Below are 20,513 nucleotides of genomic sequence, written 5' to 3'. Positions count from 1 at the left end.
ATTCACATTAAAAATGCTAGAGAAACTAGGGTTAGAAGGAACTTTCCTCAACCTTATAAATGCTACAAATGATAACCCCAAAGCCAACATCATACTGAACACAGAGAACTGAAAGCATTTCCTCTAATATCAGGAAAAAGACTCTCACTTGTATTAATATAGTTCTCAAAACTCTAGCCAGAGCAATCAAGCAAGAGAAGTAAATTAAAGGGATACAAATTGGAAAAGAAAAAGTCAAACTATCTCTGTTGATGACATAATCCTATATTGAGAAGACTCAAATACTCCACTAGAATAATTCTAGAGCTGATAAATATATCAAAGTATCAAGGTACAAGATCAACATTCATAAATTAATAGCTTTCCTATACTCCAACATTGATTCAGTTGAGAAAGAAATCAGGGAAAGCATTGTTTTCATGATAACCTCAAAAAAAAAAAAAAATCCCACCTGGAGGTGAAAGATCTCTACAATGAGAACAAAATAACATTGAAGAAAGAAATTGAAGAAGACCTTAGAAGATGAAAAGCTCTCCCATGTCCTTGGATAGGCAGAGTTAATATTGTCAAACGTCTATGCTACCAAAAGCACTATACAAATTCAATGCAATTTCCATCAAAATATCAATAACATTCTTCACAAACAAGAAAAAAAAAAACAGTTCCTTAAATTCATTTGGAATAATAGAAGACCCATAGTAGCCAAAGCAATACTGAGCAAGAAAGGTGATGCAGGAGGCATCATAATACCAGATCTCAAATTGCACTACAGTTCTATATAGTCTTAAAAAAAACGCATTGTACTGGCATCAAAATAGACATGAAGACCAACTGAACAGAACAGATGACACAGAGACAAAGTCACAGACTTACAGCCATTTGATACTTGACAAAGATGTCAAAAATATGTTGGAGAAAAGTTAGCTTTTTTAACAAAAGGTGCAGGGAAAAATGGATAGTCATACATAGAATAATAAAACTAGATCTCCACCTCTCACCAAAAGTCAACTCAAAGTGGATCAAAGACTTAGGAATTAGACCAGAAACCCTGCAACTGCTAGAAGAAAATATAAGGTCGACACTCCATCATATACGACAGGCAGCAACTTCCTCTACAAAACAACTATTCTCAAGAAATAAAAACATGGATCAATAAGTGGGATGCCATCTAATTAAAAAGCTTCAGCATACAAAGGAAATGCTTAAGATCATGAAAAAAGAGCCACAAAATGGGAGAAAATCTTTACCAGCTGATCCTCTGACAAGGATTAATACACAGAGTAAGTAAAGAACCAAAACAAGTTAATACCAAAAACAAAATAACCCAATAAATAAATGGACAAAAGAACTAAACAGACATTTCTCAAAAGAAGTCCAAATGATCAACAAATATATGAAAAAAGTGTTTAATATCTCTAGTGATCAGGAAAATGCAAATCAAAACTACACTGATATTTCATATCGGTCCAGTCAGAATTGCAATCATCAAGAACACAAATGATAATAAATACTGGTGAGGATGTAAGGGAAAATTTACACTGATACAATGTAATTGAACCTGAAAATTAATATAACTACTCTGGAAAGCAGTTTGAAGTTTCCTCAAAAAACTAGGAATAGAACTACAACATGGCCCAGCTATCCACACCTTGGCATTTTTTCCAAAAGAACTAAGATTGGTATGCTATAGCAACACAGCCAGTTCAATGTTTAAAGCAGCACAGTTCCCAATAGCCAAATTTTGGAATCAGTCCAGAAACCCATCAATAGACAAATGGATCAAGAAAAGCTGGTATATATACACAATGGAGTTTAACGCAGTCATAAAAAAAGAATGAAATTATGGTATCTGCTGTTAAATAGATGGAAATGAAGAATATCATGCTAAGTAAAATAAGCCAGACTTGGAAAATCAGGGGTTGAATGTTTTCTCTCATTTCTGGAAGCTAGAACAAAATAAGGGAAAGAAGGTGATAGTGGGGGAGATATCATAAATATATAGAGATGATCAGTGAAGTAGAAGGTAGAGAATAAGAGGGAGGGGGAAGGATGGGAAAGGTGAGGAAATGTGGAATAAATTTAACAAAATCATGTAATGTGCAAATATAAATGTACCAAATGTTACGCATGTATGTATGCGTAAGTAGAAAATCCCAATAAAAAATAAGTAAAAGAGAGAAAGGAAGATCAGCAGAACAGAGGAAGAATAGTAAGAGGGAGGAGAGAAGTAAAATGGGAGGGGGAAATGGGGATTGAAATCAAATTTCTTGCATGTACAATTTTGCCAATACAAACCCAACTACTATGTATAATTATAATGCTCTAAAAATAAAAACTAACAATGATAAATGATCTTAAAGAATGAGTCTGAATCTCAGGATAATAAGATGTTTCCTCTCCCCCATATCTTTCTACCACACTAACAGGGCTTCTGTATAGTAATGGGGAAATAACTGAAAAAAAACCTGCAGTCTCAGACTTTATGGTAGCTAGGGAAATCTAAAGACAAAAAAAAAGACTGTAAAACAATGACACCAGAGGATAATTCTGCTTATTACACCTGCAGCTACAGAAAACAACAAATGCAGCCTAACCCCTAGTCAGATAAACAATCTGGGTTTTAGTTAAAGTAACTGGTTTAACTGATGTCACAAAGCTCAGGTGAAAAAAATTAGGATGCTGTAGGCATATTTCCTCACTCAGGTTAATACCTACACAAAAGAGTAAAATTTTGAAATTTAGTTTTATTTGTATACTAGTTTATAGAAGTTTTACTTTGGAAAAATCATTTTATTTTTATAGTAAGTGGAATTTTGCATACTTACTTACCTAAACTCAACTACTCTCAGATAAACAAGTTATTTTGAATCTTCCCATTTATCTGCTAGAAATATATTTTTAAAAGGCTGCCTACTAGAAAATATCATGTGGAGGAAATAAAATATCATTTTCTCAAAACTGAAAGGAAAAGAAAATGTAAATAGAAAAAATAGTGTAAATTTAAAAAGCACAATACATTTTTATATTTATTTAGGAGAGTCATTTTCAAGAACACTTTCACATATATAATTATATTAAACAATAATTGTTATCCAAAATTATATAACAAATACAATTTGATCAATATATATTGTTGGCTGTCAATCAGTAAGAAAACACTTTTATCTGATTATTGAAGCAGGCTGCTTAGCAACACATTGCAGCCACTTTTAGCTATACAAGCCATTTAAAAAGTAATAAATTGCTTTAAAAAAAAAAGAAAAAAGGCAATGTACCTGGCACTGATGCCGAGGCCATAATATTCTCCTGTTGATTATGAGCCTTTTTGCTGTAAACCAAAATCAAACAAGACCATTCGAAGAACATGATGAAGCCATACAAAAATAAGACCAATGTAGAATCATATCTGGAGACTAATAATTGTAAGAACAAGCCACACTAATAATTAAACATTCCCTTTACCCAGCTAATATAAGTAACTGTTTCTTCTTTATCTATTCTAACTTTAGCCCCATGCCATGCCTACTTAAATTTTTTTTTAAAGTTTTCTAACTTTAAAAAATTTTAACTGATACATAAAAACAAAAATTATACTTATTAATGGGGTATATTGTAACAATGGATACTTGAATACCTAGCATAATGTTTAATCAGGTTACACATATTTTTATCCTTGAACATTTATCATTTATTTTCTAATTTTATTGGTTCTTTTTAGTTATACATGACAGAATCCATTTTGACATAATTATAAAAGCATGGAATATATCATGCTCTAATTAAGTCCCAGTACCTCTTCTTTCCCTTTCTTTCTCCCTTCCCTTCTCCCACTCCCATTCTCTTCCCTGTAATGATCTTTCTGCTATTTACCTATAATTATTTTTTCAAATTAATTTCTTGTGGGTATACACAATGGTGAGACTCACTGTGACTTATTCATATATGTACACTGGAAAGTTATGTCAGATTCACTCCACTGTCTTTTCCTTTTCCTCTTCTCCCTCCCTTCCCTTCATTCCCCTTTGTCTACTCCACTGAACTTTTTTCTTTATTCCCCCCTCCTTTAATGTGGGTTAGCATCCACATATCAGAGAAAACATCTGACCTTCAGTTTTTTTGGGGATTGGCTTATTTCACTTCACACAACAGTCTCCAGATCCCTCTGTTTACTGGCAAATGTCATTCTTCTTTAGGGCTAATATTCCATTGTGCATATCTATATATCACATTTTCTTTATCCATTCATCTGTTGAAGGGCATCTAGGTTGGCTCTATGGCTTAGCTATAGTGAATTTTGCTGCTATAAACATTGAAGTGGCTACATCACTGTAGTATGCTTATTTTAAGTCCTTTGGATATATACTGAGGTGTGGGATAACTGAGTCAAGTGGTGATTCCACTCCTAGCAATCAAAGAAATGCAAATTAAAACAACACTGAGATTTCATCTGACTCCAGTGAGAAGGACAATTATCAAGAATACAAATGTTCTGACATATCCAGGATTTCATTTAGTAATGGAAGGAAAATATATGGTTACTAAGAAATGTGTTGACACAAAAAATAAGAGTTTGTTGTTGGATAAAGCAACTTTTTTTTTCCTCGATCACTGCACATCAGTTTCTGTACAGTCAAAAGATCTGTACATATTTTGCAATCTGAAGACTGTAAATCATTTTTTACTCAAGTCTGTGAAAGTTTCTTTGAAGGAAAAAGTACACATTTTTAAGTGTTCTGTGGAATCAGTTATTTTTATTGTGTCAATGTGTTTTTAAGTGTTCAATGTCTACACTGCAATATGAAATGCATTAAAACATCTATGTTCCATAAAAAAATTTAAAAAAGAATACAAGTAACAATAAATGTTGGTGAGGATGTGGGGAAAATGTACACTCATACATTGCTGGTGGGAATGCAAATTATTGCAAACGCTCTGGAAAGCAGTATGGAGATTCATCAAAAAACTAGGAATAAAATCACCATATGACCCAGCTATTCCACTCTCGGCATATATTCAAAACATTTAAAATTAGCATACTACAGTAATGCAGCCATATCAATGTTTTTAGCAGCACAATTCACAATAGCCAAGCAATGGAACCAACTTAGATGTCCTTCAACAGATGAATGGATCAAGAAAATGTGGCATATATACACAATGTAGTATTACTCACCCATAAAGAAGAATGAGATTATGGCATTTGCTGGTAAAGGGATGTAACTGGAGACTATCATGGTAAGTGAAATAAGTCAGTACCAGAAAGTCAAAGTTCAAATGTTTTGTCTGATATGCAAAAGCTAATTCAAAATAAGGAGGGATATAGAAAATAGAAGAAAGATCCATGGAGTAGATGAAGGGGACTGAAGGGGAAAGAGGTGGGATGGGAAAAGCAAAGAATATTGGAATGAATCTGACCTAACTTTTCTATGTAAATAAATGAATATACCACAGTTATTCTCAGCATCATGTATATCCAAAAGACACTAATTTCAAATAAGAACTATAAGTAAATAGAAAATTAGTAGAGGTAAGGAAACAGGATAAGTGAAGAGTGAAGGGAAAGGGGAAATACTGGAACTGAGTCAGAACAAATTATATCCCATGCTTTTATAATTTTGCCAAAATATATCCTAATGTTATATATAACTAAAAAGAACCGAGAAAAAGGTCAATGGTAGGTCCTGATAGATTTTTGTGACTTATTAGGTGAATATGTAATAAGATTATTTATTTATGGAAAAAATAAACAAATTCCCAATATACTTAACAATACAGACAAATCTCAAAAACTATGATGTCGTATGAAAGACTCATACACATTCTGTACGCTATTTGATTCTATTATATGAATGTCAAGAACAATCAAGAGTAAGCCATGGTGGTAGAAGTCAGAACTTAGTTGCCTCCAGAAATGGGTAGAGGTGGTAAACTGACTAAAAAGGAACAGGAAGAAATTTTAAGTAAACTTAAGAATTCTATATCTTGTTTTGACTGATGATTATACAGATATAAAGAACTTTCAAAATTCATTGAGTGGCTCAGTGGGAGCACTTTCCTGGCTGTGAAGCACTGGGTTCAATTCTCAGCACCACATAAAAATAAATAAAATAAAGGTCCACTGACAACTAAAAAAAAAAAAATATATATATATATATATTTTAAAAAACACATTGATCCAAGTACTTGATATCTTAATTTTAATTGTGTATAAGTTATACCTGACATATTTTCCTTTCCCTTCTTTCTTATTTTTTCTTTAGCTGTCAACTTTCAGATGTTCAGCTTAATACCTCATCCTCTAAATAATGTACCTTTCATTCCAGGGTTCTTGTATGTACAGCTTTTCTTACAATAATACATATAGGCATTGTGAAAAATGCCAAAATTAAAATTATAGTAAATGTATAATCTTGCTTTTTACAAACACAAAGCATCAGTTATCAGAGAAAAAAGCATGATCTGAAGATAAATCTTTAATGATTATATTGAACAGAACAAAACTAAATTTTTTTCAGTTCTTTTAAGGAGAAATTGATAAGTAAAATAGAAACTATGACTGAATTACTTTGGTATGTTAATTGTCCTAATAAGAGTATTAGACTTGTCACAGGAGTGAAATGTGATAAAAGATGTTTTAAACACTTCCAGTTTCTTTCATTTTAGAACAAAAAATTTTGGCTAAGAGAATACAAACAATAAGGCAAAGGACAAAAATAAAAATAGCAAAGAAATTATAAAATGATTCAAAAATAGTATAAATACAAGGAAAAGGGGAAGAAAGGGAGCAAAGAAATTGCTCATTTCATAGAAGTTATAAAGAATGAAGTATACATATTATGAAAATTATATTAATCACAAAAAATTATTCATAGATTTATATGTACTTGCTTTTAAAATTCATTTCTGAAAGATAATGGCTCAATTAAGAAGTGATCTATATAGAATTATATGTAAATAAGCCTTTAATAAGTGACATGACCAAATTACACTTTTTAGTTATTACAAAGTACAATAATATATTGACTATTATCTCAAAAATCTAAGGAATTTTGGTTAAGATGGAACTGGAATAAACAAAGAAAAATTCAAAATGAACTACCAAAGAACAGCAGCACATTAGAATAAGGAACTTAATTATATTAAAAAGATTATACACATTATTTATAAATGGAACTCAATAAATCAATGTCCCTCATTAGTATTCTGATCATTCTCTTAACCACTTTCCAATCCAGTTATTCAAGTATGTTTAGCCTATTAGCCTGAATCTTAGAGAGGTTATAACTTTGGAGAAATCTAAGTTAGAAATAAAAACAGACTTTAACCAGTTTGCTTTCAGTTCGTTGCTCTATAACCTTGTTCAAAACACTGTAGAGTGAATCCTTGCCAAGTATTCTTTCACTTAAAAGAGATATGAAATTGAATCTAATCCTATCACTCCAAAAACTTATTTCATATTTAAAAATTAATATCATTGAGTGTCATCTGGAAAATCCATCCCACTTTTATTCACTTTGACAAATACTTTCTTTTGCTTTATGCTCTTTTCTAATATTCTTACTAAAGAATATTTACTAAAATACTTAATATTTTACTAAAATATGTGATAAAAGATGTTCTTACTAAAGAATGTTTACTAAAATAATTACTAAACCCACTCCATGGAGCATCACAAAATAGAATGGCTTAGGCTGACTTAAAAATATTCTATTTTCAACCCCTTAAGACAATTTTACCATGCACAGAAAACAACTTTGAAAAGTTAACTATTTGTCCTCTTACAGTGCATTGAAGAACCCATCCACTTCTTCACATAGAACCTTCCAGTTCAGAAAGGAATCAGTTTTGTTTTCATTAACGTACCCAAAAGCACAGGTTAATTTTATCAAAAACCGTATGCATTTATACAAATTAAGGATAACTTCAAGTTAAAATGCAATGTGGACCTTTCAAAAAGATCATATGGAACAATTGAGGAAATCTAAAGATTAACTACTTATTAGATTATATAAAGAAATTTTGTTTTTAATAAAATAATGGCACTTGGAGTCATAACAAGAGGAAGGAGGTCCTTATCTGATGCCTGACATTTTTACAGAGAGAAGGGGTTTAACATCTAAGATTCATATTAAAATAATGAAATGAGAGAGTTGAAAATAAGAGAATAAAAATGAATAAGATTTGTCAAAATTGACAGTTGTTGAAGCCAGGCGTTCATTACACTATTTTCTATGTTCTTTACATGTTTCCATAAAATAACTATTTAAAATTAAACAGGTGAGGTTGACAAACATTTTTGTGATAAACTGAATAACAGCCAGCCCCCAAAGAAGTATGAATATGTTTCAGTATATGGCAAAGGGAAATGAAGTTTCAGATGGGGTGAAAGTTGCTAATCAGCTAATCTTGTGATGGAGAGCAAGAAACCTGGATTCTCCTGGTAGGCCCAACGGAATCATAAGCTTCCTTAGCCATGGAAAAGGGATGCAGGAAAGTTATTGTCAGAGTTACGACAGGTGAGAAAAATCAACTGGCCACTGCTGGTTGTGGAGATGGAAAAGTGGTCACCAGTCAAGAACCCTGAACAGCCTCTGAAAATTGTGAAAATCAAGAAAATAACGTCTCCCCTAGATTCTCCAGAAAGGAATTCAACCCTGCCATTAGGGTCATTAGGCCAGTGACACCCATTGCAGGCTTCTGAACTCCAGAAGATAATAAAATTTGTACAGTTCTAAGCCACTAAGTTTATGGTAATTCCTGAAGTAGCAACAGGGAGTTAATAATAATCTTCTAGTAAAATCATAACTTTTTATTTACCTGAAAGGAGATAGAGATTTTACTGAAAATTCAAGTGAAATATGTATTCCATCAAGTAAGTTAAAAATTTTCAAATCAGATACCTTTACTACTTTAAAAGGTAAAACTTACTTCTATTCCCCCACCCTACCCTTCCACTTCTGGTAGTCACAATTACTCTTTTGTGGCTGAATTATATTACCACTCCTAAATGTTTCAAAATATCAGAATATACCATCTCTACTAGTTTCTCGTCACTTTTCTCTTACATAAAATTAAATTCTTGTATGTCTACTATTAACACTACTGATTCTACTGATTAGAATAGCAATTAATGTGACCTTAATTCTAGCTATCTACTTACTGAAAATATTTTAATCTTAATCAAATTCCTCTTGGTCTAATTCATTTGTCTCTGACAGTTCTGTATTGTTTGTTTTTATCATCCCTGACCTCTTTGTAAAGCTGAGACATGCCTGAATTTCCCACTTTCTTAAATATTCTTTCTAAAGAAAGTTTGAGATCATCTACCTGTACTCTTGAGATTTCTTCATACAATTCTCCTGTGTCTGCTTTCCTAACTTTACAGTCATCTACTCAAATGTTTATCCACTATAAGCATTTTCCCCATAATTAATCTAACTTCTCAATTTATTGTACACTACTGATTTGTAAACTTATAATTTGCAGAGCAATAGACAGGTTTTTAGTCAATTTGTAATAAATAAATTAGACTGAACATTAAACAATCCCATCAATTTTCTTGACAGCACACTGATTTTGTGTTCACTTGGGTAAAGTATTAGATTTCTAATGTCACTGCAATTTGTAGCAGAAACACAAAATATATGACAACTTTCTCTATCAATCCTTACTTTATAAATTGACAATCGAAACAACCATCACAAAATTATTTGTTTCATTTATAATGAGATGTAGGCATCCTAGTAAGATGTTTATTTCCTGCTATTACTAATTCCAGAGATATTAGAGATATAATTATAAGCACTTAACTGAAAATAAAACATTAAATACTGTTTTCAATTTCTTATTCATTATATTGATTTATTCCACTGTTGAATACTGTAGTCGAAATCATTCTATATACCATCAGTATTAACAGGTAATTTGGGATATTCAATAGAACTAAAACATACTTTTCTAATATATAAGAAAATATCATAGGTAATTTTTGCTGATAATTAAAAAGGCATTATTTCACTCTTATTACAGTTGACTGCCTGACTAAGGTTTATGTCCTATTATTAAAGTTTTATTTATAAATAAAATCTTTTTAACAATATGTCAAAATACCTTCTTGCCATATTCCTTCAGTGACTAAGAAAGTTCCATTTAACCCATCCTCTCCCCAACTATAAAAGCAGGCCTATTGTGTACTTTTTGGAGGTATTATGTTCTATTCTTCACAACTACCTTCTCCAAATCCTTTAAATACAATTTCTAATTTTTGACTTTCTAAAACTTTTCTATATATCTTCATAAATAAATATTAACATTATATAGAAAATTAGGAATGGTTCTCCAATATATTTATTATTTATTTCTTTAAAAAACTTGTATAATACACAATTTAAGATTAGTCTTTCAAATATTAAAAAAATTAATAAAAGTTATCCTCTAAATTAAAAAAGAAAACTCACTACAAACAAAAGTTTTTATAAAGATCACTATTTTGACAGTTAAGTAGTACCAAAAATATCAATTTTCTCTAATAAAAACTTAAAGCAGAGCTTCTACTTGATACCTTTATTGGATAGAGTCAAAGTTATGGCTGTTTAACCAGTAACATAAATGGTTTTACAGAACTATAATATAGCAAATCAGTACAAGCACCCTATTATAAAAGTACAGAATTTAATCCTATGATTTTTTTCACAGGCACATCATCAAGTGAAGACAGAAGGATGTCTGTAGAAATAAACTAAACTTAAAGAAACAAATTTCAATAAATCATTAGTAATAATCCTATAGATAAACTTGCAAAGTATGTAAAACTTAAAATTAGTTTATATTGAGATACATATAAAGTATAATGGCACTGTTTTTAAGAATGTAAGAAATCTCACACTGTTTATTGACAATATACTAGCATCAAAGAACCTTTTATGAAAAAATGTGATTGTTCCATATGGTAATTTCAAAAATCTATCAACATGCTTTCTACATGTCTACAATTCTTTACTCAAGCCTGCCCCTATCTGCTTATGCACTTAAGATAAGAAAAGCAGAGAGAATAAACTACGGAAAAATCAGGCTTTGTTTACTGTTATTAAAAATATCTTTTAATTATTTTTTTGTTCTTAAGCTTGTTAACATCTCAGTCCTAACAAGGGTAGTTTAATTTTTCATGGTTTGCCTCCATTACCATTCTTAAAGATGTTCGTGCTTTACTGTCCTTTTTAGTGACTGGAACATGAAGTCAATGTCAGATCAATACGTAATAAGTTATCCCACAAAGTCAACTGTACTACATTTACCAAGCATAGAAATGAGACAAGTCTACACATTTCAGGGATGTTCTATGGTTCTTTTCAAGAACGAAAACTACAGAAATGTGGAACTATAATTATGATCTTGTGCCAATCTCAGTTACAGAAATACTTAAATACAATGATGTGCCAGGGAAATGTGGAGACAATAGAAATCTTGGAGAAGAGAGAGTACTCAAGTATATCTGAGCATTTAATCTCCTTTTAGCTTCTCAGGGTCCTGAAAACCCCAACTCTCTCTAGTCCACGTGTTTCTGATTTTATACATATTTACTTGGGAAGATATCTAGTATGAGGATCACAATTATAAGATTCACTTCCCAGCACAAATTGCATCATAAGCATTTATAAAACAGCTTATAAATGTTTATAAATAGTAAATTAGTTCATTTAAGAGTTCATTCAGAACTTTAGGAATTATACTATATGGGTACTGGTGATACTTCTATTATCTATTTTCTTAACTAGATTTAGCATCCTGTGTATTTGTACTATCAATCTAATAGTTCTGAACTGTTTCTCTGGTCATCTGGAAATAAGAATGTTCCTAATATTTTATTCAATAAAAGCTGAAATAAATTTAACTGAAACTGCAACCTTCTTTTCCATATTTTCTTGAAAATTATATACCATGTTCCTTTATTGCCTAGAGTCAAAGTTATGACTGTTTAACTAGTAACATAAATGGTTTTACAGAACTATAATGTAGCAAATCAGTACAAGCATGTTCCTAGAGTGGTATCATTCTTTCAGTGATGATTTCCTTCTTTATGTAATATAAAATTTATTTCACAAAAGTTCTTTCCAATAAGTTATTAAAAATAATATCTAGTTTGTTCTTAAATGTCACTCTGTAACAGCTTGATCCTATTTGCTCAATAAATATTTGACTACATTTTATGTGGTCAGCACTTTTGATACATCAGTAATACATATGTGAACAAAATAAAGTCCTGTTTTCATGGAATTTATATTCTAATGGAAAAGGTAAACAAAAATTAAGAAAATATATAATTTAATAACAAGTAATATTAAGTGTTAAGAAAAAATCATCAGGATAAGAGCAGAAAGTAAAAGAGTTGAGTAATGATCAATGAAGACCTCTCTGAGAAGGTAACAGTTGGACTCAGAACTAAATGGTGTAAAGGAAGCAAGTGAAGTGAAGGGAGTAAGTAATTATATGGGGGTTTGGCAGAAGGTAGGGAGTGTTCTAAGTAAAGAAAACAGTAAATGCAAAAAGCCTTAAGGCACACACAACATGTCCAAGAAACAGCAATTTAAGTCCAATATACATGGTAAAAAGTAAATTTTTGAAAAGAACCAATGAAAATAAAGTCTTGTCAGGAGTCAAATGATTTAGAGGTTTGGGAGATATAATAGATTTATTATTTTATTTTTTTAAAAAATGAAAAACCATTGCCGAGTTTAGAGCAGGAATGGCATGATTTAAATTGTAAAAGTTTCTTCTATTTTAATAAGACTGTAGTGAAGCCTGAATGAATGTTATACTTACCTATGATCTTACCAAACTTGCAAGACCTAAGGATACCATTTAAATTTTCTGGCCTCAGAAGTTTCATCAGTAAAATTACAATATTAACATCTTTTTGCCTTGCTTTTCTTACATAACTATTATGAAGTTCCAATATTTTCTAGCTAAAGCTCTCAAAACTAATTTAACCTGACCAACTTGCTAGATTAACAAAAACTCTGCAATTTCACTGTACAACATACAGATAGATACTAATGGTTCACTGAATGCTTAAAACTAGTAAACTACTCTTCAGCTAAAATACCCACATTCTACTGCTTCCAGATTAATAGGTGTGTACCGGTTAACTACCTGAATGAAAATAATTGATACACACACGTATGCATGTATATACGTACATGTATATACAAACATGTACATATGTATACACACACATGAACTTGACACTGAGTTTGTTTCAAAAGCATGTCTTTACCTACTTTAATAAATCAAAACTGCAAGTTATACATATAAATTTGGAATGATTTATGGAAGAGAAATCTACATAGAACTCCAATCAGAGTAACTATCATCACTTACTGTAGTGAGGCCTGAGTGAAGCAAGAACACATAGAGGCTATAGAGATAGACCACTCAACACACAATAAAATAAATCTTGGTCATTCATCAAGTGGCATGTAAATTAATACATATGTTTTCAAGTAAAATGGTTAAGACATACATTCTTAATAATGGTTTTCTGTTTTAATCTCTTTCAATTAACCAACCATGTATATACTGCTTCATTCATTTAAAAAATATATCAATGCCTACTGTGATGCTTCTCAATATTAACTATACATAAAAATCTCCTGTAGGGCCTTTTTTAAAAATTGCAACTACCTAGGCCTTATCCCTAGAGATTTTTATTCTCCAAGACTGGAGAGGAGCCAAAAATCTCTTTTAAACAGCAGAGTTGATAACCACTGAACTGCTAAGTAGTGTACACTCTAAGAATAAGGAAGTAAACTAAAACAATATATTTTCATTTTTAAGAGTTCATAGTATAGTGGAAGTGATAGGTTTTTAAAAAAAATCACCAGGTGCTAAATTAACACTATAGATATATATGTCTATATCTATATAAGAAAACAGAGGAAAAACAAATTAAATAACCTTAGTAGGCAGATGAGGAGGCAGTGGCCAGAGCCGGATTCACGGTAGTGATGACTGAACTATAAGATAAAGGTCAAATTGGGAGTTCTTCAATTATATTTAAAGGTGGAAAAGGCATTCTAATCAGAAGCTACAGAACAAGAAAAGGCATAAGATATGTAACAATATAATGCTTTCAGGGAACAAAAAATGCCTTAGGAACCAGAGAAATGAGGATAGAAAGGTAAACAGGAACCCTTCTGAAGGAAACTATGTGGAAATCAAGGTAAGCAGTACCTTGTATAAAGCAGTGGTTTAAAATTGTATTTCAAAGAATTCAAGTTCAGGAAAAGGGGTTCATGTCTTTTGAATAACAGGGGCATTCAAATACAAAATGAACTTAAAATGATATAGTAAACTGATGTACTAAACTCTTTTTCTATGTTCTTGAACTTCTTATAGATATTTCATTGATTGTAAAGGGTATAGCTTTACACTTCTCTTTTTTAAGGCTAACAATTCCCTAATATCTGTCTGTGAATATTTACAACAGAAACCAAATACTTTTAAAATTTGTCTTCATTGACTGGATAATTTATTATAATTTATAAGATAAATTATATATGACAATAAAGTACATTTAATTTATAAGATAAATTATATATATGACAATAAAGTACATTTACTTATTTATCTTAGTAGGTGTTATTTACCAGGGTTTCACATAAAACTTTATTTTTTGTAGACAACCCCTGCTCTAGGGAAACCAACAGAATTTTTAGCAGGAAAATGACAATATTAACATTGTATTTCAGAACTAATATTACAACAAACTTGTAAGTGTAATGAGGTAAAACAAGAAGTGCAAAAATAAGTTAGGAAGTGGTTTTCAAAAGACCAAGTGAGGAAATATCATGGAATGAACAAGTACTGGTAATGGAGAAAAGGGAATAAATTTCAGACACCCTAAGGAAATAGAATGACTTAATGACTCATCAGATAGTAGAGAGGGGGATGGTTTTCAAAAAAAACAGTCTAACTGTACATTTTCATTATGGCCATGTTAAGAACAGTCTAAATGTACATTTTAATTATGGCCATGTTGGCACCTTCTGGCCAACTCCTCAGTACTCAGAATAAAATGTTCTTTGGCACATTTAATCAATGAGTCTAAATGAAGTCCCCATTTTAATAACAGTTCAAATTATGGAATTTTCTTAATTTTTATATATTTTATTGTAGACTAGATAACCTAAAATAATACAATCATAACCACTTTTTAAAATTAACTATATTCCTATTCAAGAATGCCATAGTATTTTCCCCATTTAGTAAGACTTCAGTACTATTAGTACATAGTTTATTATATAGCTATCTATCCTTATAATTTATTTGAAAATCATTATCTATTATAAGATATATGTTATATTTGTTCTACTACAAAAAAGGCAATTTAAAAAATTTTAATATAAATGTACTTTTTATCACCCTTTCCAAACTATGCATTACCTTTATCTTATTGTCTTCTCTCATTTTCCAACAACCTCTTTCAGATAAGAGCTGAAATATTTATTCCCATAATACAGATGCAGTAATGAAGTTTAAAAGGAGATAAATGCCTTTCTCAAGATAATCTATCTGGTGAACAGAGCTTTAAGTAAAACAAATTTTCTGACTCCTAAGCCAGTGTTCTTCCAACCACGTCATACATTTTTTAAGTAATACATACTTAACTGCTGCCACTTCCCATGACCACCTCTTCTCTGGATAGGTAAATGACTACATGTTCCATTTTATTCTCTTACATTCACATGTTTTTCTGAGATATTTGATCTGAATATTTTCTTTACCAGCTTTCTAACCTCAACAGCCCAATACTAGCCTGCTTCAAAAGTTTATCTTTTCTATACAATTTATCTCTAGTAAAATTCTCTAGAATCACTATTTTATCCATGAATTGAGGGAATCTGGAAAATTTCTCAGAATCTGGGAATGGAAATAGTAATATGTCAAAGATTAGCAAGTTAGAGCCTAATTCCCCTGCCTAGCAGTTCAAATTTGGCCTCTGGTACTCTTTAACATGTTTATCTCATAACCATAGCACTATTAAGCCCTTCTTCAATATGACAAAATATCTATTATTTCATATTGAGAAAAATATCAAATTTCAGTGTTAGAATTAAATCTATTTATTTAATCACATTCTGAATAAAAATGGCTTTTAAATTAATAACTACAGATTTAATGCTTTTATAATGACCTGCTAGGAATAGAGACTAAGGCAATGATTGAACCTTATTTCATTTTTACATCATTTCTTACTACAAAAGAATTCTTGAATAATTCCAAAAAGAATTTCCTTAAAGAATCAAAATATCTGGTACTTAATTTCTGTGATTTCTATAGTTTACTATTTTTTCTTATGTATTTAAGCACATTTATAAAGCTCTATTCATTTGTATAATACAAATGACTTAAAGCTTTTTCTTGCATAAACTGTGTCAAAAGCACATTTTGAAATAACCAAAAAAGTGCAATAAAGATTATAAATCACCTTAGACCATAAAATATTATATCTCTACATATTAACATAACGCTTGTTTTGTAAATTCTCATCTTCTCATCCTATTAGACACTCTTTATACATTTTTTTGCTTATTCATTAGGAATTCAACATCAAAGTATAATTACCTAAAATATTTCCTCACTAAACTGTACATTAGCTATTTTTGAGTTTTAAAAATATTACAAGTTCTCACAAGTAGTAAGACCATGAAATTTGCTTGTTTATACATTTATGAAGAGTCTAAAAATCTGGGGATGTTTCTCTGTTCATAATTTTAAGGCAATGCCACTGAACCCTTTAAAATAGATATATTTATCCTGCCATCATTTACTTAATTCTAGCAACATGTTATTAGCTTTATTCATTTTATACTTGACAGTGAAACAATAACAATTTCTCTGAATGCCAACAGAGGAAACCAAATGATTATTTTCTCCTTCAGTTTACTACTTATTCATAAATAATATATTTTGTCCACTATTGGGTAGACAAAACATTATCTTGCAAATTCTACTTTGTGTACTTTTCTTCCCCCTAAACTCTCATTGCTTTTTAAGTCGATGCCAAAGTTGATGCCTGAAATATCTTTATTAATTCAAATTGACCTCTCCACAGGGCTCTCTGCAATAGACTCTGATGCTGGCAACTCAACAATTTCCAGTCCCTAATGTATGTGTGTTCGTGTGTGTTCCCCTTATTTCTTTTCGACAGTAGAATAAAGAAATGATAGCATTAAGCCAACTTACCTTGCAAATCTGGAAATAGTCTGAAGTCAGGGTTTCCTGAATCTCCTCTCTAAGAATCCCTGCAGTTCCTCCTGGATGCAGGGAACCACTTCCAGCCCCACCACCACTGTTACTGCCACTGCTGCTACCACTGCCAGGGGAGGAGGCAGTTAAACCATCCAAAACTTTTCGGAAATTAAACTTCTTCATTTTAAACACTGTTGAGAAATTCAAAGGAAAGGAGAAAGGGGTGACTTAACACATGGAATTATATCAGGTAAAAGCTTTTACCTTTTCATTAGCCAAAGCAAGAGTAGCCAATTCCCATTTTATGAGCATTGGCTATAACTAGGGGGAAAAGGAGGCTTCATTTTTTCAAATTTAAATTTTTAAAAAATCGTATCTTTATAAATAAATAAAACACAACTCCAAGAGCAACAGTATTCCCTCCTCACACATTAGAGATGTTCAAGGGCTTTCTCCCCAGCTGTAGCTACGCTTTATCAGCACTGGGGTAAAAATAAAAGGCAGTGTCATCATCGTCATTAGCATTATATCATCATTATTATACAATCAAACCAGGGTCCAATAGACTAAGACCCCCTGTGTCTCTCAGAGGCGGGCTTTCTTTCTAAAGGTTCAGTTCACAATATTTTATTTTCAGAAAAATGATGTTGCGGGGGAGCCAGTATTTACTCTGCCACCATCTTCCAGGCTATCTCCCCATCATATTCAAGGCTCCTTTTTTTTCTCACTAGGGAATTTGGAGAGTGAGAGGCAAAAGTGCCTTTTCTCCGTCCCCGAACCCAAAAGCCCGAAACCCAAAATCATCTGGGGGTGACCCAGAGGCAGAGCCGACGAGAGGGGCGAGCGGCGACAACCGCTGCCGGCACTTTCCCTCCGCCTCCCCCTCCCTCTCCCCGTCTCCTGCCCCCTTTTCTCCCCGCGTCGCTTGCCCCCCCCGCCCCCGCGCCCGCCCGCAGCCGCCGCCGCTGCCGCTCTCGCCCGCCCGCGGTCCGCTCTTTCCGCAGCAAGGTGGCGGCTCTCAGGAGACGTGAGGCGGGGGCGGCAACGGCTGCGGCCCGAACCCGACGCTCCCGCTGTCCCTCCCCTGGGCCGAGCACCGTGGCGCTGGGCTCCCGCCCGCGGGCGCGCGAACACACAAACACCCTCACACCGTCGCGCGCCCAGCTGGCACACGAACACTCTCACAGATATTCTCGCGGGCGCTCTCACACATGCACATGCACACGCACGCGCGCACACACACACAAACACACGCGCACAGGTGTGAGGGAGCTGCGGCTGGACGGCGGTGGCGTCCTTGCGGGATGAATATCTGACCCGGGACTAGGCACCTTCCTCAGACGCCACTAGTCGCCTGCCAGCCCGGGAAGCTGAAGGCGCGTAGGGCGGCGAGCTCGCAGGCGTAGGTCCGGCTGAGCTGCGGCCGCTTTTCCGATCCCTGCGGTCGCGGCGCCAGGCGCTCTCCGAGGTCCTAACGGAGCAGGCGGGTTCCACCACAGGCTCCGCCCTCCCGCCGTGGGAGGCAAGCCCCGCCCCAGCGACCCCTCGCTCGCCCCGCCCCCTCCCCGGCTGAGCGGGCGGGGAGAGGGGCGGAGCGGTCCGGGACGTCAAAGGGAGGGAACCGCCTTGCCGCCAATCCTAGGCTCCATAGCGCCAAGTTCCGTAGTCTCCAGACGCGGAAGAAATTTGAGGATAGGCCCGAGGAAAAGCCAATGAAAGGGGGAGGGGAGAATTTAGAAAAGTAGGTGAGGTATTTGATTGACAGCAATTTTGACGAGTATAGCCGGCGGTGTTTAGGGGGCTGTAATTGGCGCTACCTGTTGAAGCAAGTGTAAATCAATAGAATGCCTGCAAACGTGCGAACTTGGACACCTGGAGTCAGTCTGCAGGGTTATCTTAGCTCCTCCTTTGGGTGATATTATGAACTGGACAGGTGTTTTGTAGCTTTTCACCTCTGAGAACCTCTTCCCTCTCGCCAGGTGTATCTGTTGAGCTCCCTTTCTTCACTTACCCTGCCACCTGCACTCAACTTTATTTGCGATTAACCTCTACTGAGCTGTTACCTATTAATGGCTTAACGGGTCATTTCTGCCAGAGTGAATTCCATTTCAAATGAGTTTTGACATATGTAGGCTTGAAGATCATAAGGAATTGATTACTCACCTGGTTCACTCTAATAAGCGCAATTACTCCTTTTACTCGTTTTCACATATCCAAAGATACTTAATTTTTTAAAGATGTATTTCTCTCACTTAGTAAACCCTGTCGAGAATACATTTCAAACATTTTTTCTGTGAGTCACAATAATCATTTTGGAAGCTGCACCACTCGGTGCAGTACATCTGAATGGAAGGATGTCGTCTTGAGCGCTGACTTGCTATTGAACTGGGGGAAATTTGGACCTAGTTCTATCAATCTGTGAAAAGGAAGGCTGCTAACAACTAACTGTATACTTCAGTCTGGGGCAACACAACAGAGCTCATAAGTAATCACCGCGAATATTTATTGTCTTACATCTTAGAGATCTAGAATGACACTTCTCCCCATCCCACCCCTCATTCGGGGTGGGGTGATAGAGAAAGGAGACGACTTGCAAGAGATATGACTTGCCTAAGCGCATAGTAAGGAAGTAATAGAGAAGGAATAGAGCTGTTTTTCAGATCTTCAGCTCAGTTTTCATACTCTCATTTCAAATGTCTGTGTACTCCTTTTTGTGACCCCTTATATTGTCTCTCACTATTACAACTAAACAGTAACTCTTGAAGGCAGTCATGGGATTGTATATTTCTCCTAGCTTGTTTAGTAGCTGGCACAAAGATTCACTTGTAATAGGCTCTTAAAGCGTTTGAACAGTTGATTTATTAATCGTTATTAAAGATTTACAAGGTGGCACCCAATTATATCATGTTTGGGAAAGATAAAAATAAGGGCGGAAACAAATGCCATATCTATGTAACCTAGGTCTTGGTAGGGTTTTCAATCCTTTTTTGGACTTATATATGTATGCACTCTTTTCTCACCTTTTTCCTTCTTCTTGGCCCATTGCCCATCTCCAAACACGGGTGCTAATTAAAGCTGAAGAGTTTGCTTTACTCTTTTTATGTCTGGTTTTTCTTTTCAAAGGGAAAAGAGTTTTTCTTAACCATTGGTGCACTAGAAATTGCTGCCTAGAATAATGGATTTAGATGCCCTCCTTCCCTTCATCAGCAAGTTTGCCTGCAATTTCTTAATTGTCAAAGGAGTCAAAACTGAGAAAAATGAAA

General features: G+C 33.7%; 1 protein-coding gene across 12 annotated transcripts in view; it reads right to left on the bottom strand.

The window, feature by feature from the left end:
• The window catches only part of STXBP5L (syntaxin binding protein 5L), a 452,269-nt gene extending 433,540 nt beyond the window's left edge, over nt 1–18,729 (bottom strand). For 10 of the 12 annotated variants that reach the window (XM_079155277.1, XM_079155276.1, XM_079155278.1 and 7 more), the window contains exons 1-2: nt 18,582–18,706; nt 17,245–17,441 (exon numbers count right to left, since the gene is read on the bottom strand). In XM_079155277.1, coding sequence (XP_079011403.1) covers nt 17,245–17,433 — 189 coding nt within the window. In that variant the 5' untranslated portion in view covers nt 17,434–17,441; nt 18,582–18,706. Of the gene's footprint in view, nt 1–17,244; nt 17,442–18,567 lie in introns of all 12 variants that reach the window. The other 2 variants (XM_079155274.1, XM_079155271.1) reach the window with 2 other exon arrangements.
• Nucleotides 18,730–20,513: the final 1,784 nt, after the last annotated feature.

Source organism: Sciurus vulgaris, assembly GCF_902686455.1.
Source record: "Sciurus vulgaris genome assembly, chromosome: 10".
Lineage (NCBI taxonomy): Eukaryota > Metazoa > Chordata > Mammalia > Rodentia > Sciuridae > Sciurus > Sciurus vulgaris.
The sequence above is the reverse complement of the archived record's forward strand: the minus strand, read 5'-3'. Positions and strand labels throughout refer to the sequence as shown.